Source organism: Corapipo altera, unplaced genomic scaffold (assembly GCF_003945725.1).
Source record: "Corapipo altera isolate COAL_440 unplaced genomic scaffold, ASM394572v1 67, whole genome shotgun sequence".
Classification (NCBI taxonomy): Eukaryota; Metazoa; Chordata; class Aves; order Passeriformes; family Pipridae; genus Corapipo; species Corapipo altera.
The window spans coordinates 5,386,812-5,412,125 of NW_020884906.1; the positions used below are offsets into that span (position 1 = coordinate 5,386,812).

General features: G+C 46.4%; 3 protein-coding genes across 8 annotated transcripts in view; 1 reads left to right on the top strand and 2 right to left on the bottom strand.

Annotated features, from left to right (window-relative positions):
- Positions 1 to 55: 55 nt before the first annotated feature.
- DDX55 (DEAD-box helicase 55) lies at positions 56 to 7,331 on the bottom strand. 2 transcript variants are annotated; one of them, XM_027652141.1, is made up of 14 exons: positions 7,209 to 7,331; positions 6,850 to 6,900; positions 6,678 to 6,764; positions 5,991 to 6,082; positions 5,821 to 5,883; positions 5,096 to 5,245; positions 4,425 to 4,614; positions 4,196 to 4,227; positions 3,669 to 3,800; positions 2,830 to 2,922; positions 2,064 to 2,178; positions 1,386 to 1,554; positions 753 to 1,045; positions 56 to 287 (listed from the first exon to the last, which is right to left on the bottom strand). In XM_027652141.1, the coding sequence occupies exons 1-14, from the start codon at positions 7,314 to 7,316 to the stop codon at positions 120 to 122; spliced, it is 1,743 nt and encodes a 580-aa protein (XP_027507942.1). In that variant the 5' UTR covers positions 7,317 to 7,331; the 3' UTR covers positions 56 to 119. The 2 variants fall into 2 exon arrangements, with proteins under 2 accessions (XP_027507942.1, XP_027507941.1); XM_027652140.1 differs by having other exon boundaries at positions 4,196 to 4,278.
- A 653-nt stretch (positions 7,332 to 7,984) lies between these two features.
- Positions 7,985 to 14,647, bottom strand: TMED2 (transmembrane p24 trafficking protein 2). Of its 2 annotated transcripts, XM_027652214.1 has the most exons (5): positions 14,420 to 14,625; positions 13,085 to 13,277; positions 12,671 to 12,691; positions 10,733 to 10,840; positions 7,985 to 9,449 (listed from the first exon to the last, which is right to left on the bottom strand). In XM_027652214.1, exons 1-5 carry the CDS (start codon positions 14,597 to 14,599, stop codon positions 9,325 to 9,327), a joined length of 627 nt encoding a protein of 208 aa, XP_027508015.1. In that variant the 5' UTR covers positions 14,600 to 14,625; the 3' UTR covers positions 7,985 to 9,324. The 2 variants fall into 2 exon arrangements, with proteins under 2 accessions (XP_027508015.1, XP_027508016.1); XM_027652215.1 differs by lacking the exon at positions 12,671 to 12,691 and having other exon boundaries at positions 14,420 to 14,647.
- A 2,915-nt stretch (positions 14,648 to 17,562) lies between these two features.
- RILPL1 (Rab interacting lysosomal protein like 1) overlaps positions 17,563 to 25,314 on the top strand; it is a 31,570-nt gene continuing 23,818 nt past the window's right edge. For all 4 annotated transcript variants that reach the window (XR_003529112.1, XM_027652217.1, XM_027652216.1 and 1 more), the window contains exons 1-2: positions 17,563 to 17,994; positions 21,219 to 21,369. Coding sequence is in view for 3 of the 4 variants with exons in the window: in XM_027652217.1 (XP_027508018.1) it covers positions 17,698 to 17,994; positions 21,219 to 21,369 (448 nt within the window). In the remaining variant the exon portion in view is untranslated. The remainder of the gene's footprint in view (positions 17,995 to 21,218; positions 21,370 to 25,314) is intronic.

A 25,314-nucleotide genomic window follows, 5' to 3' on the forward strand; every position in this document is an offset into this window, starting at 1 on the left:
GGTGTGCTGTTACTGAGCTGTGGGATGTGTGTCTTTCTGGATGCCAGGTCTCCCCATCATTTTTTATAAAAATCCAGATTTATTGAAATAAGCAGTATTTTAATGTAAAAGAGTAACTGTCAGCCTTCAGACTCTGTGTCAGCAACAGCTTCTGCTTTGAGTCTCCTCTGGCTGCCCGTTAGTTTCTTCTCAAACTCTTCTTCACTAATTTTCCCCTTTTTTAGTCTTTTCAAGAGTCTGGTGTCATTCAGCAGCTCTTCCATATCCTCATCTTCGATATCAGAGCCCTGTTGGCAGTTGAAAACAACAAATTAAACACTTCACCAGAAAGTTTTCATTCTATACAGCTGAAAGTGAGCAGATTACAACTTGGATTTTGCCAGGAGTATCCAAGCAGGAAATATTACTCAATTCCTACCCAGGAGACTCTGTAACTCTCAACTACACTTGTTGAAAATTAACAAAAGCAAGGAAAAATCAAGCCCTGTCCACCATCAGGCTCTCCTGCAGGACTCCAGAGAAATAAAAATCCCTGCTATGTCTGCTGGCAGCACTAATAACCAGCATAAGTGCTGAGAAACTGGTTTAGTGTTTGGCTTTAAAAAGCTTCTCTGTAATTTTTTTTGTTAAGATTTGCCTGTCAAGGTCCTAAAAAGTTACTTTACAGCCATCAGTTCCACCACACTAAAATCCCAGGGCACTCTGCCATTTGAAACCATAATCATTTGCATTTTAACAGAATGGACAGTTACCTCCTCATGCTTCCTTTTAGCTGTTACTTTCTTTTTCTTCTCCCTCTTGGCTTTCTGCTTTGACCAGGCTTTGTTCTTTATGAATTTCTTTTTCCCTTCATTTTCTTCTCTCTCTTTTCTCTGTTGTTCTAATTTCTTTTGTCTCTGCTTTTCTCTATTTTTATCCTTAAATGAAATGGAGTCTGTATTCACAGTAACTGGAGTAAAGTCTGGAAAACATTTTCCTCTTAGTTCAGGCATCTTTGGCATTTTTAACAATGCAAAACCTCTGGCAAGACTGGCAAAATCCAGATCTGCTGAAACAAAGATTATAAAGTCAGTTTCCTGCTGAATAAAAAGTTCATTTAACTGAGAAAGAAAAAAAACCCTAAAATTAACACCAGCAACAATACTAAGTCACTTTTATTTATACTTATATCGGTTTGGTCGAACTCCATAATTAAATGTTTTCTCTTGAAACAAGCTGCTTGAAAAAATAGGAGTTCTGTCAAAATTTGATGTTGTAGAAAGTGAATCTGAGATTCAGAATCAGTAGTTGAAGCTTGGGGACAATAATACCCTGGGGTTTTTTCCCAAACCAAGTCCCATCTTCTGAAAAGAACAGTAGAAGACACTAGCCCTGCTGGGAATTACCTTTTATCCGGAAGATCAGATTGCATTCATGTTTGGCATAAGCCTGGACATAAGACACAAAGGCTTTCATCCCTTTCTCAAACACTGCCCTGTCAGCCAGGGCCATGGACTTCAGTTTGGGAAGAAGATCCAACACATTGGTCTGTGGCTTCATTTCCTGCATGGGACACTGAGAACCAGAAAATAAACAACAAAACCAAAGGAAAAGTTCAGCTAAATGGTGTCAAATGCACTGTGAAACCTCAAACACACACTTCCTGCCCAGTTAATCCTCAGTGAGCTTTGAGCCCCTTTCCCCTTGGTCATTCCAACACAAGAGCTGACCATCAGCCCCACACAACAGCTGTGGAGAGGCAACATCATCTTGCGCCTTATCAAGCTTTGATCTCATTAGCAGGTCTAGAGAATTTATACAATTACACAAATGCAGGAGCAGGCATGGGAAAAGAGTTAAAAATGGACAGCACAGAGGGTGCAGTGTGTCAGCTGGTGGTGGCAGGGCTGGGGCAGGAGGGTAGGCCAGCACTGCCCTTCTGGAAACGCACAATTTACACCCTTAGGGACAAAAAGCCTTTCCTCGCTCACTGCCCACATGTTCCTCTTCCAAACTCAGTAGGCTTCCTATCAGCCTGTCCCCTTGTTCTCTCCTGCTTTGGGGTAGAATAAAAGTCCACGAACCTTTTGGTTGATGGAGAGAAAGTTAACGTAAGATTCTTCCATGGGAAGCAAAAACACGAGTGCGCTGCCGACGTTGCCGATCCGCGCGGTCCGACCGCAGCGATGCACGAAGGCACTGCAACAACCCAACACAGGCAACTCAACAGGACAGTCAGTCTGATTTTAAAGTGTTATAGACAGCCAGCAAAAAGGGCCTGGGGATGTGGAATGGAAAATATACTGTTCTGTACTTTTGAACTAAACCAACGGGAATTAGTAAAAGAATTGTCCCACAAAGAAGGGTGGCAGCCCCACTCAAGCGTTAGGCTACAGCAAGGGGTGTCTGTTTTGGGGTGATAGTTAAGCAAGTTGTAGCAAGAATTATGACAACAAAAGTTAAAAGACGTGGAAAAGCTCCTTTCCTGTGAGCTTTCAATGTACCATTCCTCCAAGAACTCTGTCCCCACTCTCTGTTCTTCACCCCCCAGCGTGTCACCTCTCACTATTTCTCTGATATTCTCACATTAAGCCTTTCCCAGAGCCACCTCTTCACAGAGCTGGAAGTGGTGACCACCCATCTTACACACACACAACACAAAGTCATTTCAATCTACAGCAGTTACAGCAATGTATCAGCCTTTCTTGTTCCTGCATCATTTTGTTTTCACCCAGATTTCCAGGCAGTGATTAAATGTGTTTTCTGCAATTCTGGTTCCTGGTTTATATCTGAACAGCACAAGAACGTGATCACATGGACAGAAAAGGTTCTTACGACATGGAACTGTACCTTGCACTGCTGGGGGGGTCATACTGCAAAACCCAGTGCACTTCTGGGATGTCAATGCCACGGGCCATCACATCTGTGCAAACCAAAATGCCCCTGGGAAGGAGGAAAAGTGTATTTTCATTAAACTCATTTTGAGGAGAGCCAGCCCCCCCAGCTGTGTGTTCTGCATCTTCACTGGACAGGGGGGGGACAGAACATTAGAAACATTTGGGCATTTAAAAGAGACAAAATATAAGGTAACTGCAGCTTCCACCAACTAAAATTCCACATAAAATTATGAAAATTATTGTGATTTATATTACATTTCTAAGAAAAACCAATTCCCTATTACATATTCAAATTCTAAATCAGCATTGCATCAACCACAGCTGAATGTACTATTACAAATGTTTCAATAAAAAACTTAAAGGGAGTGACAATTTTAGCACATCAAAATTGGTCTTTTAAATGCTGGTCTTTTAAACAGGTGTTCTTCCAATCTGCTGGTAATTAATTTTCTCATAATATAAAATGCCAAAGCTCAGGTCCCACGCAATAAATAATGACAGCTAATGAGGCAAGAGTCTCTTAACATCCTGCAGAGCTGCCAAAGAACACTTTTCTGCAGTAAAGTTACAGCTTTTTGTTACCACATTCTTGTTCAAACGCTGCAAAAACAATATCCTGGGGTTTTGCTCTGGTTCCCACTCTGTGATATTATAAATACACTCAGAACCAGCCTGTAGCATCCTCCTCCTCAGCTGTTCTTCCCTGCTCAAGTAGCAGGACAATAGTCAGACAAAATCACCAAAATGCCCCTCACTGCTCTGGCTTTTGGCTGGTTCAGCCCCAGTTCTTACCCCGGGAGCTTCCGAAACTCAGTAAAGATCTTGTTACGCTTGTGCTTCATTTTCCCATGAATGCTCATTATTTTCACTTGTTTAATCAAGGATTCCAAAGCCTTCCCATAGTATTCCACACAGGCACACGTGCTGTGGTGATAAAAACAGGCATTAAGTCAAAAGATTACGCTGCATTTGTAATCTGGTTTATACAGTCAAACTCGAGTGGTCTGAAATGTTTCAAAAATATACACTATTGACCATTTTTATATAACCATGCACATAATTTGTATAAATTACATATAATCATGTATAATGTCTTACTTGAAAATTGCATATAAAATTTCTGTTTTGCTTAGTAACATTCAACACAATTCTCACATGAAGAAATGATTAATCTCTTTTTAGGCACCATATTCTACAAGACAGCTCTCAAAATAAATCACTTTGAAAAAGCTGTATCCTTGGCAACACAAGGCAGGTTTGGAATTTAATAAAACACTATTAATAAAACTGTTTTCACAATGAAACACCAACAAAATTACCTAAAGAAGACCAGATGTTTTTCCTGTTTGTGCTGCCGAAGAAAATGCACCAACTGATTAAATTTTTCATCTGCTTTGCAGATCTAAACAATTCAAGAGAAAAAGAGAAAAGTAAGAAAACGGACTTCTGGTTCTTCCATTAACGTGATCCTAAGACTTAAAAACTTATTGACAGAACCAGGAAAAAAGGAGAGGGAACAAGAAGCTCTCTCAAAGCCCAGGTTCCCACCATGTAATAGTTCTCCAGGCGTGTGGGAGTTTTCTGGGTGTTGGTTGCTGCCACTCCCTTCTCCTTCACCGAGATCCGGACGGGATTCCGGAGCCCTGCTCTCACCAGGTTCTCCACCTCCTGAGTCTGAGTAGCTGAGAACAGACCTGTCCTTCTCTGCTTGGGCAAAAAGTCCAGGATGGCATTTAAACTGCAAGCAAGCACATGGAAAATATAACTGTCCCCAGGCTCCCCTCAGAAAGAGGTTTAATCACTGAAGGAAGAGTTTACAGGAATTTACAAGCAGAATAGGTTTTATCATCACATGCCAAACTCCTATTGAAATAATTAACTTAAACAAAAAGAAAAGGGAGATCAAAGCTTATTTGTTAAAGTGTTCTAAGCCATTCTGATGTGTGAATAATGATGCTTAACCAAGCATTAAATAGAGATGTGTTAATAAACATCTTAAAGACAGATGTGTTAATATACATGAGAACAAAAGAAATTTTAAACTCTGTATTCATCAAGGATCCACTTTTCCTGATTCTCTTCCCACTTAGCAATTGCTTTATGGAGCAAAGAAAGAAAAAAGACAAAACAGAACAAACCATTGCAGGCCACACTCATTCCCATCAATCATTTAAACTCATTAAAAACTTTAGGATTATTAGAATTTATTATTTCAATACCTGGCTTCAAAGCCCATATCTAGGAGTCTGTCTGCTTCATCCAACACCAACACATCAAGAGCCTTCACACAACTTGCAAGATCCAGCCCATCTGCTTTTCTCCTGAACAAATCCTCCAGGCGCCCCGGGGTGGCCACGATGATGTTCCCACTGTTTGGGAGAGAGGCAAGGGAAGGAATCTGGGAGACCTGCTGTTATTGGTGTCCCAGCACAGACCTGCCCTGCATCCTTCAATAAAACAAGCTCACTTTGTCACTTCTAACTGCATTCATATTGCAGGGCCTTTGACACTGGGATGGGAGAAAAACTCCCAGGTGAAAGCAGATCACTCGTGGCAATAAAAGTCTAGGATACAATCAGCATCTCTGGAATATTTGGTGCCTCCACACAAAAGCCAGTGGCAAATATGATTCCTTCAAAACTTCATCATTAGTATCAGCACCAAATATTTTCAGGAAATTAATGAGAACTGAAATATTCAGTGCTGACAGTTTTCAGGTCTGTTCTTCACCCAAACAGCAGGTAAATGGTGCTGATGTCACATAAGATCCTTTCCCACTGTCTTCTTACTCAAAGACTCCACAATTTCCCAGCCACCCTCAACAGACTTTTGCAGCACCATCACATTTCAGCAGCAACAGGATCAAAGTCCTGGTCTGAAATCCCTGACAAGGAGAAAACCAGAGCTCTGAGACACTGATAAAAATCCCTGACAAACCACTCACCCGTGTTCCTTAAACTTTTCAACATCTTCCATTGGGTTCCTGCCACCAATTAATAGAATCTGACTGAAACAATAAAACACAAAGATTTGGGTCCTTAAGTTTTGCTGGTTCATGAATGACAGGAGCACAGAGAAGGAATTATGGTCATGGAAAGGCTGAAGTCCACTCACCTAAACATGGGAAAGTGTTCTGTGAAATGTGACAGCACCTCATGGATTTGAATGGCCAGTTCCCTCGTTGGTGTGATAATTATGGCTCCAACCTGCCCGTGGAAAACAGGGATTTATGGAAAATAACAGACTGGAAGAAAGATTTGGGCAAAATTCTCACTTTGAAGCTAAGTGAATATGAGCCATGACTTTGATCCTAGTTTAGACAAAACAGAAATATTGTTTTTATTATTTCCACGGAAATACAAGAAGTGTATAAAATGATAGATAATATCTGTGAAAGAAGCATTTTATCAACGTGCAAAACACCTCTGCTCAAAGAGCAGTACCTAATAATGGCATTTAACAGCACATAACAGTGAAGTTCTCTGCTCACTAAAATGTATTCAGAGTTAATGGATACTGGAAAGCATTCAAAGCCTCACTTGCAGTATATCAGTGTATTCTACATTTTAGGACATTTTTCTAACAGCTCAGAACCCTGTTTTGATCATGTCAAAGGACAAGTTGTATCAAAATGCAGTGAAAGGATCCCAATATATATTTTCAAGTTTATTGTTACTGTTACACCAAAGAGCCGAGCACAGTCACTGTATGTACACATCCTTATGGATACTGTTCCTGAAGTCCTCATATCTACTGGCACATCATAAAAAATATACTCATAACTGAACTACCTGACCCTACCTGCATTTTCTTTAACTTTTCCTCCCGTCTGAGCAGAATTTCCAGTATGGGAATCACAAACGCCAAGGTTTTCCCACTGCCCGTCACCTGCGAGAAGGGAAACAGCGCCAGATCTCCGAGATCTCCGATCTCAGCTCCTCAGCCAAGAGCAAAGCCGAGGAAAAGCACTCACCGCCTCTGCAGCAACATCCTTGTTACTCATGAAGAGTGGGATGGTCGCGGACTGAAAAAAGAAGCATCTCATGAGTGAGTGAATCGGTCACGGGGGGGGAATCTCACAGCGGCGAAATCCCTCCAGGAGACACCGGAGCCGTCTGCGAACATCACCCGAGCAGAGCCGGTAGAAAGCCAAGAGTGCGACTTCTACAGGAGCCAGGGAGCGCTGTGGCCGCGGATCTGACCCCCTCCTCCCTCAGCCCGGCCTCCCTCCCCGGGGCCGGCGGGCGCGGCCCCTCACCTGCACCGCGGTCATTTGGTGGAGGCAGAGCGCCCGCAGCTCGGGGCCGGGGCCGGCCGGGAGCGGCCCCTCACCTGCACCGGGGTCATTTGGTGGAAGCGGAGCTCCCGCAGCGCCCGGAGCACGCCCGGGTTCAGTGGCACCGGGAGGGACCCCCAGCTCCCCTCAGTCACCGCCTCCATCTTGGCCGCGCGGTGTCACCGTCCCGCCGTTCCCCCGTCCCGGAAACACGCGCGGCGGCACCTCCGTTCCGCGGCACTTCGGTTCCGCCCCCCCTCCCCGAGCGGTTTTGCCTCAGGAAACTTCGCAGAAAACGCCAAACTTTGGGTCTGGCAAAAAAAAAAAAAAAAAAAAAAACAAAACACTAGTTTTGTGGCAAAGGGCTTATCGTAGTAAGTATTTCAGCGGGTCATACAGTAGCACTTTGCCATCTGGCTGCTCGGGGCGGGGAGCAAAGATGTAGCTTCAGAATTACATGGAATTTCTTCCACCTGCCCAGAAAAGGGAATAGAGTTTGGAAAAATTCCTGACATCCTAAGATAGCACAGAATCACTTAGGGTTAGGACTTCTGGAGATCGTCCAGTCCAACCCCCCAGCCAAGGCAGGGTGACCTGGAGCAGGTGACACAGGAATTCCAGGTGGGTTTGGTGATGTCTCCAGAAAGAGAATCCATGTCCTCCCTGGGCAGCTACAGTGCTCTGCCACCCTCCATAGAGAGTTCTTCCTCGTGTTGAGGTGGAACTTCTTGTGTTTTAATTTATGGCCATTACTAAACAAATACTTTATAAAACCTCTTTATGTTAATCTGGACTTCCTTAAAGCACCAAAGAAAAACAACACAAAGTTGCCTTTTTTTTTTTTTTAAAGAATTTGTTTATTTATCGAACCTGGGTCATATTTAGATTCACGAGCAATTTTTAAATGTACATCTTAGAATTCAATTTTCAGTGTTTTACACAAAAATATTGGCACACAACAGTTGCAATAAAGGTGTAAGAGCCACCTCTCTGAAGAACTGCTGCAAGTGTTTGCCCGAGGTTGAAAAAACTTTACCTGGAACATGAAAACCTGTAACAAATTTTAAATTAATTGTACAAAACTGTTGTGTGTTACTTGTAGAGGCTCCCCCCTGGAAAAGACCCCACCCCACCCCCAAAAATGATTACAACTAATATACATCAGTCACAACATAATCCTGGCTCAGCACCCACATCAGACGCTGCTTTAATTTTTTTAAACCAATCATCAGATACCGAGGAAAGGAACTTTATACAAAAACAAATCTACATGTGCCTGAAAAAGAAAACACACCAGTATTTAGCATTATGCTAATTCTGATCAGATCATGGCAGAGTTTGCCACTGCACTTAAATACAAGGGCTGCATAGCGTGGAAAAACCCCCCAAATCCGGAACCCTTTGGCCTCAGGAATCCAGATTTCCTGAACACTAAATGCCCTGGGCACTGGGCAAACAGTCTGAGCTTTGGACCTGCAAAAGCCAAAGGGTTCGCTAGTGTTTGCCAAGACACTGCACACAATTGGCTTCCAAATAAAACCTTCAGGAGACTAAAAACCGTACGAGGAACATTTGGTGATGAGCAGAGAAAAAGCACTTTCACAGCAACTATTTCGTTTAAAAGAACTTTGGGAAGAAGTTGATGTAATTAGTTGCTGATGACTATCTTTGAAATAGCAACTAGGTATGAATTTTAACCTTTTCCTTGGCAGTTTCTGTGAGTGGGGAAGGGATTATTGGGATTATTTCAATTTTATAACACCTACTGCAGAGTTAAAGATGTAAAAATGCAAACAGTCACCTTTTGGGCTTTGTACCGTTTCCCTGGGCAGAACTGCAAATACTTATGGAAAGAGGGAAAAAGAAGTTAGAGAAGACATCAACATTGCTTGTTACTACAGTGAGTTACAGCGTTTGCAGCTTGCCTGGACCTTGCTTAGCACACAGACTGCGCAGATCTCAGTGGGAAAAAGATGCCAATAAAGTGACAAGATTTCAGCACAGCTTTTGCTACAGGAGATATATAAAAACAACTCGTTTTCAGCTGGGAAGGAACATAAGCAAAGAAGTTTTACAGTTCAGTAAAGAGGGTTCAGAAAACTAAGTGACTTATTTTTGTGACCAGGATGTTTGGTAGAGAGTGAACTGAAACCCGGGACTGCAGGAGGACTCTTAGACCACCCTTCGGACTTCAAAAAACCTCTTCAGGTAGTAGATCTGTCCCAGTGTCATGGCAACTAGTACAAGGGCCTCGAAGAATGACCACAGAACCACTCTGCTGTTTGTGTTGTCATTGACTGTTGGGGAGGAAAAAAAAAAATGAGAAACAGTAAGTTACAAAGCATTTAAACTTGAAACACTCTGTCATGGGAAGTGAAACACTGCACATAAACCACAGGTGTTTGTGTCATGTCGTGGCCCAGAAGTGCCCTGCAGCCTTAGAGATGAGGGAGGGATTTTTCTGAAGTTTGCTTTTAAACCCACTTTGGACATACACTGCAGCATCCTTCTCTATTCTGCCCACCTTACAAGCCTCTGTCTGGCCTCTCTGAGCTGCCAGACAGGAGCCACTTGCTTTTTCACAGTCTCAAAGTCAAGCAGGGAACTCCTAATCTCTAAAGGTTCACCATCTTTAGTTCTAAAATTCAGATTTTTCTTAAATCAGACCATTAGTAACAAACATCATAAAACTGAAGATAAGTTCAAACAGTTGAGGGTCCAATGCTTTAACAGAATGTAGTATTTTCACATTGAAAATATTTGCCCTTTATTCTCACTGGCGTTACCCCAAGGTAGCACTTGGAGCTCTGAGTCTCACTTTAAAGCTGTGTTTCAGCATGTGGGGGTTGTGACTGCAGAGTTCATCAGGAAAGTAACAGTAGCTCTGCTCTCTTCCAGTGAAACATTTAAAAGACTTTGGCTCAGCTATTAAGCCACATCCACTTCAAGGGTGAAGTAATAGTTCAAGCAAAATTTATTCCTGGGAACCAAATCACAGAATCCCTGAATGGTTTGGGTTGGAAGGACCTTAAAGCTGATCCTATTCCAACCCCTGCCAGGGGTAGGGACACCTCCCACTAGCCCAGGTTGCTCCAAGCCCCGTCCAGCCTGGCCTTGGACACTTCCAGGGATCCAGGGGCAGCCACAGTTTCTCTGGGCAACCTGTGCCAGGGCCTCACCACCCTGTCAGGGAAGAATTTCTCCCAAATATCCCGTCTAAAATTACTCTCTTTCAGTTTAAAACCATCCTCTTGTCCTGTCTCTACCTGCCCATGTAAATAGATTAAGAATTAATATCATCACTGGTATCCCCAGAAATACACCATTCAAACAACTACAGAATTGACACCAATCAAGCAAACATTATTTTCCATAACAACCCTTCTTACATGAGAGGAAGCCAATTAAAGGATGACTGTAAAATTCACCTACATTCTTTATTCTATGGGCAGGTCCTTCAGAATTTATTCTAAACTATTTTCTTTTAAGTAACTTGGAATAGTTTTCATGGGCTCATATTTTAAATTTCAGTTTACAAGTTCATTTGAGAGGGGAGAAGGCACTGAAGTCAGACACATACTTGCTCTATGTATTCTTTCACGAACTTCCATGTACTCTTGTTCATGCTTCACAGCTGTCATGGCCACTGCTAACTCATTAATCATCTCTTCTAGCTTGTTCTGGTGAGCTGCAGAATAATTTCAGAAGCATCAGTAAGTCTGTTAATGACTCAAAAACCAATTTGTTAACATTTATGAACAATTAAACTTAATTTCCTGCTGCAGAAGTTCTGACAAACGCAGCCTGTAAAACTTTCTATTCCTACAGCAAAGTTTAGTTTTCACAGCACCACTTTCCCTAATGTGTCTCTATGGTATTAAACAAGTGGGAAAACATTTCTCCACATCCAACTAGGAGGCAGGAGACACACAAATTAGAGTCAGTATTTCCAATATGCACATACTTGCCCAGAAAAATAGAATGGAAGGACACACGAGATCAATACCACACACTAACAGCTATTTTGCCAATCTCATCCAATATATTCCAAGCAAATTATCTCAAGGCAAATGACAGCTTTTCCTAGTTGTTAAGCTTGCAAAAATAGAATGACTGAGAATTTAGCTCAAGATCATGATGCTGGCAAATGAGATCACTTTCTGGAGCAACAAATCTCATCCTGTGATCTTCAGGTTTAGCTGAGGCACAACACTGAGAGGGCACAAGGCTCCAGGTTCTGGTGTGTTGTGAAAGCAGGAGAGCAGGAAAATACCAAACCAGCAACAGAAAATTAGCTGGAGACAGCTCAGCAAATGGAAGGCTCAGAGATCTGAGATTTAGTGATTTGACTGTCAATCACAGGATCTTTTTAACCCATCCAAGCTCAAAGAACTGTCCACCTACAAATTAATAAAATAGGCAAGTAATTTGAAAGGTTTTCTTTTATAGCACCAAGTTCAAGGTATCACTCCACAAACACACCCCGAGCAATAAGCTCTTAAAAAAAGTCACAAAATCCAACACATTTTCCTTTGAAGGGACACACTTGACTTGGAAACCACCTTATTACAGTTTTATTTATAAATTAGGTGCTTCAGATCCCAATCTTAAAATGAAGCTATTCAAAATACACAGCCAAAAAAGAGCACGAGAGAATAACACTCACACAAGTGACAATTAAAATCTAAACAGTTGTGCAAACCACACTCCCTCTGCTAATATCATAAATCCCTTATTTTCATGGCCAAGTGGTCATTGCAGTAAGTGCAGTTAATTAGTAAGAAAAGAAACTAAAGTTGCAGGGATTGTTTAAACACACTCAAAAAAATTCACTTAAGAAAACTGCCTTAAAAATGTAAAGCTGCACTAATATTCTTTACAACAGATATATGCAGACTCAAAAAAAAAGATTTAAGTGAGCCTTTAAAAAAAAGTTAGGAATGTGTTACTCTTCAAGTGGCATCAAGCAATCAATGCTCACAGTAATTTACTTGCTAAAATAGAAAACAAGAATTTGTTGCCTTTCTAGCTACAGTTAGCGATTTCTAAATAAACTTTATGACTTGTTAGGCAATACTTTCATTTATTTGTTTTACAGCAAATGACAAGTTTGAGTTTTTCCCTTGACACATCAGTAATAATTCATAAGCTAGAAGCAGCTTATTGCTTCCAAACCCCTTGATTACTCAACATCCCCTTCAGCAACAGAAAGCAACCACTGCCTGAAACATCCAATGCTCTTGCATGTTCAGTATTTAGTTGAATTTCACCTAAAACTCCTGATTAAATCTTCTGTCAGCCAGAAACAACCACCTGAACACAAACTGTCATGGGAACCTGTCCATGGGAGCTGTGGGTGCTCAGCATTGCTCAGAATCAGACCTTTTGGGTAGTTTATTAACAAGACATTCTCATGCTCCAAACAAATGTTACAGAGGAAAAGCCAAGTTAGCTGTTAGTGAATGAACATGTGCCAGAGACAAGATGCCAAGGAGCTTTCAAAAAGCAGTCCACATACCATCCCAGGTATCTCCACCACCTAGAGAGAAGTGTGAGAGATGAACACGGGTACAGGACAAAGGGCTGCAGATAAAACAGTCATTTACACAGCTATGGGGAAAATCTGATAATAGCACATTTGTCAGAGCTCAATTAAGGCCTGTGGAGGTCTAAATACTGCTGAGCCAACTAGAAATCAGAGTGGCACCGCTGAAGGACTAAAGGATGGAAGCATTAGTTTCTGCAGATGGCCAAGGGATTCTGTGGTGATTTTGCATTAAATTGTGTGTAACAAGGTGTAAAAACATCCACTTGAGCTGTGTCAGGACAGCTGATACACCTGAAGGAACGGGAATCCTGGGAGCCCTATTGAGTTCACAAGTCATGCATGGAGGGAAAAGCTCTCTGATTTCCTTGTAGGAATGTTCCTCACCTTCTGTCTCCATGTCTTGGCCCTTGGGAGCCTCCCCGATGTCAATAGTGAACATCACTATCTTGGGGGTCATGGTGGACATCCTGTTGCTGAAGCAGAACTTGTAGGTTCCATCCATGTGGGCAGCAAACGTGTATTTTCCACTGGACTCTCGATCCCCTTTGTAAATCCCTTTATTATCGGGCCCTGTAATCTGGAAAAGGGGGGAAAAACAAAAAATCACACACTTCATTTGCAGCACAGAGGGTTAAAATGCACCATCACAGCACTGCAAACACACCCTGGAGTTACCCAGTCACCAACACCAGCTGGGATCTCCCGGGGCTGGCACCGCTCAACTCCCACAACTCTGTGGTACAGTTTTTCTGTACAGAAGCCTCTTTTAAAATTTCACAAACCTCTTGGTAAAGAAAGTCATACAAAAGCCTCTCCCTCCCTGGCCTCCCTGGTGGAGATAAGGAGCACCCAAGAACAAGGAAACCACAATCTGGGGCTGTAAGTCAAACAACTGCAGGGGAAACCTTATCTCTGGTGTGACAAGGGAAACAAAGAGGGGAAAAAAGCCGTTCTCTAACAGTCAATATGACTTCAGATACACAGCTGGGCACTACTGCAGTGACCACTTCAAACAGACTGAGGGCCTGAGTTTGGAGCTCCCAGGGTCACTGTGATCCTGAATTTCCATCCCACCGGGCCAAGCTGCTGCTGAGCTTCCACTGGTGACACCTGAACAAGATCTCACAATTTCCCAACTCTTGTGCCACAGCCACGTGTAACTTAAAACCGTTACAGGACTCTCGGCAACAACTCCCCTGCTTTTTAACCCCTCTCGCGTTTAAGTTGCCCCAAACAGAAAACTCTGCTCTTCACCACGGCAACAGCAACTCTCACTCAGGATCTCCCACTGACGTGACACCTCTTTGACGAGAAGGACTCACCCACAACTTCCAGATGGTAATCCCTGACTAAATACAACAAACCCCTCTGGGTTCAAGGGGAAGCGCTCCCGGAACAGGCGAAGAGCGACCGCGCTCATCTTCCCGCCCAATAATTTATTACACGGAGAAAGAAAATCCCGAGGGAGGAGTGGACAGAGCAGCAGGACAGGCTCAGGCAGCCACAGCAGGAGCGACCAGCAGCAGAGGCCCCTGGTCCCACATGAGGCCGGGGGCGCTCCCGCCGCCCGGAGCCCCCGCAGGGACCGCCCCGAACCGCCCGGGCAGGCGGGTCCGGTCCCGCACGCAGCAGAGCTCCAGTGCGCGCGCCCGCCCGGCCCCGGCCCCGCCGCGCCGCCCAAGGTCGGCGGCTCTGCCCGCGCCGCCGCCGCCGCCGCACCTCCACGTCGATGTCCAGGAAGCCGCCCTCGGCCACCTCGAAGATGAGTCCCATCTTGGTGCCGGACGGCACGCGCTCCAGGAAGCACTCCTCGGCGTGCGCATCGATGCTCACGAAGTAGGGCTGGGCCGGGGCGGCGAGCGCGGCCAGGAGCGCCAGCACCGCCCGCAGCGCCGACATGGCGGAGCCCGGCACAGCGGCACCGAGCGGCGCTTCCGGCCCACGCCACGCCCCTTCCGGCGCACGGGGCCACCGCCCATTGGCCGCCACCACCCCGTTGCCACGTACGGGCTGAGCTACGGCGGCCGCTGAGGGGCAAACATGAGGCGGGGCCCGCGCTCCGCGGGGGGCGGGACGAGCCGCCTGGGAGGGGCCAATGGGAGGGGAGGAGGGGGAGGAGCGGTGGTGGAGGAAGCCAATGGGAGCGAGGCGCGGCGGGCGCGCGAGTGAGGGGGCGTTGCCCGGCAACGGGGCGGGGCCAGAGCGGGAGGCGGGAAACGGGTCCCGAGGGAATGAGGGGGATCCTGAGGGGATGAGGAGGATCCTGAGAGGATTAGGGAATGAGGGGGATTCTGAAGGGATGAGGCGGATCCTGAGGGGATGAGGGGGATCCTGGGGGAATGAGGGGGCTCCCGAGGGAACGAGGGGGAGGCAGCAGGGAGGGGAGGCAGCTGTCACCACTGCTGTCCCCGCAGCCCTGCCGAGGCCGCTGCTCCTGAAGCCCGGAAACCCAAACCTGCCACAGCCAGGGAGAGGTTTTGGGAGCAGCCAAGGTTTAAGAAGTTGACAGGGATGCCTGTCTGGTGGGCTGTTCACGCACAAGGAAACACAGTCAGGACACATCCAGATCCTGCCTCACCTGAGAGGATGTAACTATGTAAAAAGCTGTTCATTGTGTGGCTTAAACGTGAATTTCCAATTAAAAATTTCAGCCAGAAATACAGAAATTGCTGTGCTTAAGGCAGCCCATTCCATGAGTAGCTGTTTAATGATCTGGAGAAGAGTTAAACCACAACCTGGCTCTGCAGTGACACATTTTCATGTCGGGTTTGCCAACAAGCGCTGGTTTTTGTTCTCCTGGTGATACTCGGGTGTGTTTGTCTTGACAAATGTAACCCAAATGCTTGATTTACGTCAGTAAACTCTGTTCTCCCTCCAGCTGCCAGGTGTGAGCTGCTGTGTCAGTGCAGGCACAGGGTTTGGGCAAGATTTTGGCAAGAAAAGCTGAACCTGAAGAGCTGCAGGTCACGAACGTGGCTGGATAAGAAACTTTCCGTGCCAAGTCGTTTTCAGAGATCAAGCCAACACCAAACCTATTGCTTCCCGCAGCACAAACTGTGCTGGTTTTTCATCTACCTCAGTAACAGTTTTAGTCTTGCCACTCTCACATTCCCCACTTTGTTACATTTCTCCTCTACCTGCATTTGTACATAACAATGAACTCTTGCAATGCTGAATCCTTGTGGCATAAGCTCTTTTTCTCCTCTCTGACTTGGCCAAAACGTTGATTTCCCAGCAGAGCTGCTCCCCTGAGGCACTGCAGAGCCTTCTCCAAACGTTCTGCTCAGGCTGCTCCCCCTCCTCACACGTCCAGAAGCACCTCTGCCAGGAAAGGATGACTATACCATTATTCATCCTCCTGCTCTCTCTGGAACTTTGTGCAATATCCTGTGATGCTCAGCTTTGGGAATGAGTTTCATGAACGATACATAGGGAAATACTTTCACTGGATATCACTGATTCTTGCTGTAAGTTAGGCAGTTGAATGCCAAGCTTGGGTATTTGGGGACTGATCTGTTGCTCTCCTGGCTGCCCTGGTGCCTCCTGGCAGCACACGAAGAACATGGATATTTTGTACCTTGTGATGGAAGGTGGTTGGGACAGAACTGTGTGGAAAAGTTGGTCTGGGTGTCAGAGTGTTGCATTTCCCATCTTCCCTCCCTCCTGTTCACCTGCACCTGCTAAAAGTAGATAATTAATGGTGTGTTCACAACATACAGCACATCTCAAGTCATTCCAAGCTTGGCTTTTGGAACTTCAGTGTTATTTCTCCTGACTTTGTCCCAGTGTTTGACATTATTCATCCTATCTTGTCCAAAATAAAATGCATTATTCCTACTCTGCACACAGCGAGTGGCAGGATTGGGACCTAAAAATATTTCCAGGTACATTTAACTCATCTTTTCCAGGCACATTTAATTTATCTGTAAAGACTCATCCACAGTACCTCTTCCTAAACACTATAAGAACATCTAAACGTGCACAGTCACACCTGAAAGCAAAAACACTGAAAAACTTGACCAGAAAAACACATTTTGGTTTAATTTATATTATCTGTAAGCAGATTCACGCCAGCAAACTGCTTGTATGTATAAAACCCTCCACTGATCCTCTGGACACGTGCACAGTAAAGACTCTGTTACTGTGCAGAGCGGGGGCCTAAAACCCCCAAGGATGAGCAGCTAAAGCCCCTAAGGATGAGCTGCCGTGTGCGAGCCCCTCGCTGCGCTGCAGAACGGCTCGTTCACCGCATTCCACGTGCCCGCAGCCACCCATCGCCTCCATCCTCTCCTGGAGCCGGGGAACATCTTCCCCCTTCCATCCCGGTGCTGGGATGTACTTCCATCGCGGGGCACTTAACTTCGGGCACTGCGCTCGCTGTTGGGCACCACGGACACCCCGGCGCGTCCCTACCCATGCTGCGAACCCGCCCCAGCGCTGGGCACCTGTGTGGGACCCCCCAGCACGGGCGGCTTTGAGCTCTGCCCCCCCCCCCCCCACACCGCGGTTCTCCTGCCCGGCACCACGAGCCCTCCCGGCGCTGCTGCAGCCGCTCGGCAAAAGGATGGATGCTTCTCGCTTGGCGATGCTCCTGTCCCCGGGGAAAGCAAAGCCCCGCGGATCAGGGACTCCCACGGCTCCTCATCGCGGCGGGTCCGGCACGGGGGGAGCCGCGGGCACCGGGGACAAGCGGGGGTGCCGGGGACAAGCCGGGGTACCGGGGACATCGGCGGGGACCGGGGACATGCGCGGGGCCGCCCTCGGCCCGCCCCGAGCCGGGCATTGGCCGCGGGCGGCGGGGCGGAGGTGGCGGGGACGCCGCGCCCGCCTCTCGCCGCCGCTCCCCCAGCGCCGCCCGGCCAAGTTTAAACACCCCCGGCCGAGCCGCCCCGGAGTTCGCGGGACGTGCCGGGGAGCGGCTGCCAGGGGGGCCCGTCCCGCCCCGCCCGGAGCGCCCCCGCCGCCGCCTATGCGGGAGCCGCGGGGCCGGCAGAGCCATGGACGGCGGCGGCGGGGCCCCGCCCGCGCTGGAGAAGAACGCGGCGGAGCTGACGGTCATGGACGTGTACGACATCGCCTCGGCCGTGGGGCAGGAGTTTGAGCGGGTCATCGACCAGCACGGCTGCGAGGCCATCGCCCGCCTCATGCCCAAGGTGGTGCGGGTGCTGGAGATCCTGGAGGTGCTCGTGAGCCGCAACCACATCAACCCCGAGATGGAGGAGCTGCGCCTGGAGCTCGACCGCCTGCGCCTCGAGAGGATGGACCGCATCGAGAAGGAGCGGAAGCACCAGAAGGTGCGGGCGGGGGTCGCGGGGACGCGGCGGGGCAGCGCTGCCCCCGCAGAACGCAGCCGGTCCGGGGGGAGACCCCCCCCCCGCCGCCCAAACCCCCCGCAGCCGCCGGGAAAACAAAGAGGGAGCCGGGATGCCGGGGGGAGCGGGCGGGGCACGGCCCGGGCGGGCCGATGCTGCCTTAGCGTCGCTGAGGGTTTGGGCGTGTTGTTGTTTTGTGTTTCCTTCCCTCCTGGAAGTTTCCTCCCTCCTTCCCATTCTCCTCCTCTTCCCCAGCATTTCCTTCCCCTTGTGTCTCCCCGATTAGGATTCCTGCTCCATCCCCTGTCCTGACGAGAGGGTAGTGCTCCTTCCTGCTAGGCCAGGAAAGGTCACCGACAAGAATACACTTTCCTCTCCGGAGCTGGGAATGATTTAGCACTCTAGTTTTCCTGGCACGCACATTGGGGAGGAAAGTCATAGGAGAGAGATGGAGGACCAAGTGATTTCAGGGCAGTGTTAGAGCTGGAGAGTGAGGAAGAGCACTCTCCCAAATTCCTGCTCCATCCTCTGATGGCAAGATGTCCCTTCGCTTGTTCTGGGGAGGTCACGGTGTTCCCTGACCCCACTCCCATGAAAGCCCAAGGTGGAGATCATTTCCCATATCCTGTTACCCTCCTGTGGCAGGACAGCACACTCCAGTCACTGCAGTGGCAGATCCAATCTCTAAACCATCGGGATAACTGATTTAAAGGAATGGTTCTTCCAGTGACTGTGCTAAATCATCACTGCTGCCTCATGCCATTCCTGCTCCCACACAGAATCAGAGTAAACAGGAGACAGGGAATTTCTGGAAAAGAGAGCCCAAACTTCAAGATTTGCCTTTAATTTAAATAAATTCAAGTTTTACATTTTTAAATGAGTAATCTAGGGGTCTTTCACTTAGCATGTGGAAAACATTTTGCAGAGGAAGTCTTAGGGCAATGTCTCTGAAAAGGATGGTGAAAGATCTTTAATGTACAAAGCCTTGATAAGCCTCCAGAGTATGAAGGAAGGAGGTCTGGAGAACAGATAAAGTGTGTTGGATATTTCCCAAATGCTGCAGAGTGAAGTGGATACTGAACTGACCCAGAGTCATTGTACAAGTTGTTCTGTGTAGATGTTTCTAAAGTTCTTATAAGTGTTAAAAAGTTTCCTAAAGGTGTCAGCTGATCTCCCTGCAGTCAAACACCTCTGCTCTGGCAGCTTCTCTGAGTCCTGAAGGGGCTCAGGGAGCGTTCAGACGATCCACGTGAAACTTTGGTGGAACCATATTTTAACAACAAAATAAAGTACAAGGTACATACATGTATTTTTTTAATCAACTTGATTCCCAGTGCACCAGGTCCCTGTAGAACTGTGGTGTGGCATCACCTCTGTTCCAGTGTGAGGGTTTGAAGAGTCTTTCACAGGGCAGGTGCTGATAAAGCACAAAAAGTCAGACTGAGAAATAGTTCTGGCCCAAAAGCCTCCTAAAACCCCTACCCAGACAAGCTTTTAGGGGCCAGTGCAAGCATCAGTTTATGAGATTTTAGCACTTAAACTTTAAGTGTAGATCTGTTTTGCCTATAAACCTGGCTTAGCACCCCCTGCCTGGGGTTCCCTGAGCTGGCACCAATTGTAGATTTGCCTTCTCTGGCTGGTACTTCCACTAATGAGGAGTCAGAAGTTAATCTCTGCTCCAATTCACTGGGCTCTGCAATAGCAATAAATAACAAAGTTTGCCTGGGCAAATCTTAGGATGGCTGTGTGTTTACAGTGCAGCCACACCTAAATGATACAAGTTTAGAAATTTTGGGGGGTTTTGATCATTCTGGTTTGGTTTTATCTGTATTCTCATAGCTGATGAATGTGCTGTTTTATTGCTAAAATAGGTCACTGCGTTATTTTAGCTCCAGAGTTGTAACAGGCAGCATCACTGTAAATAGTGCAAGTGTTTGGCAATATCAGTTTCATTACAGATGTGCTTTTTTCTCAAGATAGTTTTAAGCAAAGTAGGTGATTAATGACATTTTCTTTCCTTTTTAATAGTTAAACCTGCACAGCTTACCACACCTTTATGTAACTCATTGTCTCTTTGCCATACAGTGTTTTCCACAGAAATTTTAGCAGCAATACAGTAATAAATGCCAGGATAAAATGGCATTTGGACCCAAAAGTCACCAGGAACACGACTTCCCATTATCAGAGCATACATTCAAAGCAGAGAGCTGTCCTTTAATCTCTCAGCAGAGCTTATTTTAGCCTGGAGCTGTGCTTGGCTGGGTTGTTGTCTGAATGTGTTTTGTTGTTAGGTAGGAAAGGGGCCTGTGGATGGATGTGAGAGTCAGCAGTGACTCAGCCTGGCTCGGGGGATTTGCATGGAGCTTTCTGTTTGGAGCACATACGTGAACACGGAGCAGGGAATGCCCCCCACTGCAGGAGTGTGAAATACAGAGAAGCTTTTGGAACAAGCAAAGCTCTAAATACGACTGTTTTCCTTGAGGACTTTATACTTTCTGTCCTAATTTGACCTTTGTGAGGATTGGTGACAGCTGCTCTTGACACGGAGTGTCCCTACAAATGGGAGCTGTTTTGCCCGGCCCCACAGCCGCTAACACAGATGCCACTCAGACATTCCAGAGGGAACCATTTGCATAGGAAGCACCACGGTTTGGGCTTGTGTTTACCACGTGGATCAGGAGCTCTGCCTTGCTGCACTGGATCACACACATTAATTTACACTTGTGTTTCATAACAGAAATTTAGAGCAGAGGCGCTGCTGGGTCAGAACGAGCACGTCTAACCCTGACTGCCTGATCCTCACTGTGGGGTGGGTTTGGGGCATTTGGAACAGCTTTGCAGCTGCTTCCTCGGATGCAGGAGGGAATTATTGCTCGTGTTTGGTTGTCTAACACAGCACCCCCTTAATCTGGTCCTCACAGCAGAACAGGGCATTAAGGAACCATCCTTTAGGTATAACTTGCATGGCACAAATGTTTGCACCAGGAATGATCTCCCTGTGTATTTACATTCAGCATATCCCAAAAGGGGACTTGGATGATTAGTTTCCTCATGGTGGGATTAGAAAAGCGGATGTCTTCTAAGAAACTCAGAGTAGCCTCATTTAATTGTTTTCCATAGGAATCATAGAAGGATTGTTACTGTAAATAGTCCAGTCAAAGACTCTTAACATGCTTTAAAATGTGTTGTCCTGGTCTACCCTATAGGAATTAGAACTGGTGGAGGATGTCTGGAGAGGGGAAGCACAGGACCTTCTTACCCAAATTGCACAGCTGCAGGAGGAGAATAAACAGCTGATGACAAACTTGTCTCACAAAGACATTAATTTCACAGAAGAGGAATTTCAGAAGCATGAAGGCAAGTTTGACACTTCAAATTCAATACTTGCTTTGTTATAAAAAGCAATACCTTATCAAAATATTTTGACTGGATATTCTAGTGTGGTTTTTTTTCCCCTGTAGATTAATGCAGGTCTGGGGTTTGGAGTCTTGTTTGTTTATTTGGTTTTTTTACTTGACTAGAAAAATCTCTGAATATATGATGACACTGAACACATGATAAGAAGTGAAGGTACGAGGGAAAGAAAAGCCTGAACAACTTTTTGTTTGTCTGAGAAGCATCTCTGAAAGTAAAGTCTAGATAAACTTTTTGGTCTATCACTTTTTAGTTCTCATTTTGCAAAAAACACTCTTAAGCCCTGCTTATGTTTTTTCATACAAACAGAATAATCCATTCAGTGTGTTTATTTCACACCATCATGCACAGAAACAAGTGCAACTGTTGATTCATTCAGGAGAACTGTTGGTAAAGTAGCACATCAAGATTTCTTTGTCTGAACTGTATCAGTCCCTGTATGGAGATATTCTAGGAGAAATCACTATATTCTGCTAGAAGAGGAGACACTGGTTTTACTTGGTTTACCCGCTTTTAGGCTTCCCTCACTTTTTTGGGACCTACAGCCAATTAAAATAAGTGAAGAGATTTGTAGTCCAGGGAGTGGGTGAATCCTGAAGAGCTGAAACAACCCATTTGAGGGCACCTTCCTTGCAGCAGAAGGAAGTACAAGACATACCTGCAAGTGCAGCAACTGAAAAAATTGCCAGGCTCAGCTCCCACCCACAGCTCAGCCAACAGCTCTTTCCCAGGAGCAGAGGAACAGATTCCCATTTGCTCCACTGTTCCCAGCACAGAATTCGAGATCCCAAGTCCATTCCATGATGTCCTGGATGTGAGTGCAAAGTGACAGGCCAGTCTGAAAACAGAGCACCCAGCTGAGCCACTGCAGCTCTCCAGTTGAGCTTTAGGAACAAAGGGATATTCTTTTGCAGACACCAGAGGCTGGGATTGAGTGGAGCTTTGCTGTAGGAGGATGGCAGTGTCCCACACTGTGGAAGCTGCGCTTGCTGTCGCCCCGAGGCTGAGCACTGCACTGCTCACCTGCCCTGGGGAGAGCATAATGAAACCTTCAAAAAGCAAAAATTGTTAAACCTCTCAAGATGACCACTTTTGAAAACCAAATGCAGTGCTTTCAATTTAGGAGTCAGTGAGTGGCAAAGAAGCAGCTCAACATCAGGCTTTTAAACTCCCATTTAAAATTCAGAATGGCAGCAGTGAGTCATGGGCCGTGGAGACTGACATCTCGTTATAAAGAACCAGCTTCCCCTTTGTTTTCTTTTCTTTTTTTTTTTCTTCTTTTTCCCTTCCAGGGGCTATCTAGCTCGCTGCAGCTCATGTGCTTGCATTTAAATATAGCCATACTCCTCACATCCAGCCAGCCAAGCAAATGCCAGACGTGCTTTTCATGTTATTTTTACTGTGTCAACCCAAGTATAACAACACAAACAAAACCCACAAACCCATTCCAGACTTCAGATTCTGGGATCACTGATATTCTTCAACCAAAATCATCAGTTTAAGTCAAATCATGTTAATTTATATCAGCCTGATCTTCTTATTGGGATCTATTATAACAAACCCAACTGGTTTGCTTTTAGAAAATGTTGTCATTAACGAGCAGGGATAGATTTGTCTCAAATGACTTGTTTGGATAGTCAGCAAGCAGTCCTGCTGCTCTTCTGCAGTCTCCATCCTGTGATCTGATGCATGGGGAGTCCAGAGAGGCAGGTTTTCAAGCTAAATGCTGTGTTAGCTGGGCTAACTCTGCCCAGACTCTGGTGCTCCCACCTCAGCATGGTTTAGTATTGTGCTCATGTCTCCCCTCAGCACTGGCCTCAGGCATCAGCAGCTCCTGCTTACTCACCACACATTTTTCTGGCACAGGCAACAGAGGCCACTGATTTGGGTGTGCACGATCCAAACAGTCTGAGCAGAGCAGGGTTCCTGTGAAAGGACCTGTGGCACAACACAAACCACCCAGGAGGGGTTAAAGATGACTCTGTAACAGCCATTAATGCGACTCCTCCCAAGCTCAAGCTGGGCACTGCCTGATGGTGCTGACTGAGTGGAATATCCCAGGAAAATGCCACAAGCAAACTTGATCCAAGTGTGTCAGACAGGACGAGCAGGCTGTGTGTCAGTGCAGCAGGGAGCTGCTGTCTCAGCCTGGCTGTGGTAGGGGACAGGCAGCAGTTGTGTGACCCTCCTGTGCTGCAGAACTTACAATTCCCTTCAAAAGTGGAGTTGAACTTGTTCCAAGTGTTCAGGTGGTGGTACAGTGTGCCACAAGCCCTGCCTGGCACTTTGGCCTGTCGTGAGAGATGTGTGAACACAACACTAAACAGATCCCTAAGCATAAAGGATGGGGTTTTTTTCCTTCCCCCCCCCCCCCCCTTTCTTTTCTTTTTTCCTTTGGTGTTCCCCTCCTGGCTGCTTTCCTTTCCCCTGCTGGAACAATGCTATGATCACAGCAATCCACAGGAAGCTGCTCATAGGATGTGCCTGGGGAAGCTGGCTGGGTGTGCCATTTAAGATCTTGCAGTTATTAGAGTTTGAATCATTTAGAGATAATTATTTTACATTTAGGGCATTTAGTGATTTCCCTCTCCTCCTTCCCAGTGCCTGAGGAAATGGAAGGAGATGTGACTGTTTCGCAAACGCTTCCCACCTTTCCTTTCCCCTCCTCTTGAAATAAAAATCAGAGCAATTTGTGCACACAGTTGAATTTTTTTAGGTTCACCAAGTGTTAGGGAGAAAAATGAGCCCAGTGGGAGGAAAAGTAGTCAGCACTGAAATGGTACTTTATTCTTTAAATAGCACCTGCTATCTAGAGATCTCAAAGCCCCTCACAAGTTCTCATGAATAGAGCTGCACTCACTAGTCTTGCCTCCTTCTGGGTGAAACCACCAGTCTAAAGTGTCACTGCAGTTCCTCTACTTCAAGGCAAAGTTTGGGGATTTTTTTGTTTTTAAATAGAGCTGATGTTTCAGGCCCCAGGCCTGAGACTGGCAGCAGTGGGTGGATCCGGGAACCTGCAGTGAGTTTTGGGGACACAGTGATGTGCCAGACCTGTGTGTGACAGGAGAGTTAAGTAGCAGGGTGTCCTTGTCCTCCCTGGTGGGTATGAGCTGGTACCACAGCAGAGAATCAAAATTATCCTTCAAAGAACTGGAACCCAGAGCACAGGGATGATAAGGACCACGGTCCAGAAATAGAGCAGGCAAATGCACCACAGAATTACAAGAGATGAGAATGTAACACTAGAATGAGAACACCATGTCACTGACTGTTCTTGTCTGGGGTTTGACAGGAACATGCCCTGTGAACCAAATTCCCAGCCAGCCATGACCACCAGTCCTTTTCCCAGAAGGGCAGTTCCCTGTTCTCTGCAGTTCCACAGCCTGGTCCTTTGGCAGTGAGGGATCAGAGCTGCTGTATCCCCTGTTTCTCTGGTACACAGGAGCCCACAGCTGCTGCAGGAGAGCACAGCCACCAGTTACTCCCTCTCTGAGGTTTGTCCTGCCCTGCTGTGTTATCCATCAGTTCTCACTGCAGCTGACCTGTGAGTTGGAGTTCCTACAGGCATGCAGCCAAATTCTTTTACGGACCAACTCTGGATTTCTCTGATGAGGGAAGAACAAAACCAGAAAGTCTGAGCTGATGTTAGAAAGCAGAGACCTGCCTGGCTGCATGCATTTGATGCACAAAGAGCATATTTCTGATGTGGGAACTGCTTTACTATATTAAAAAGGAAGAGGTTTTCCAGCCACCCCAGAGTGGGGAGTGAATTATCACCACCCACAGTTCATAAATGGAAGAAGATGAGGACCTACATAATAAAATACTTTGCCAAAGGTAACAGAATTAGCAGCAGCCCCTGGATTTGAGTTCCTGCCTGGGCTGGAC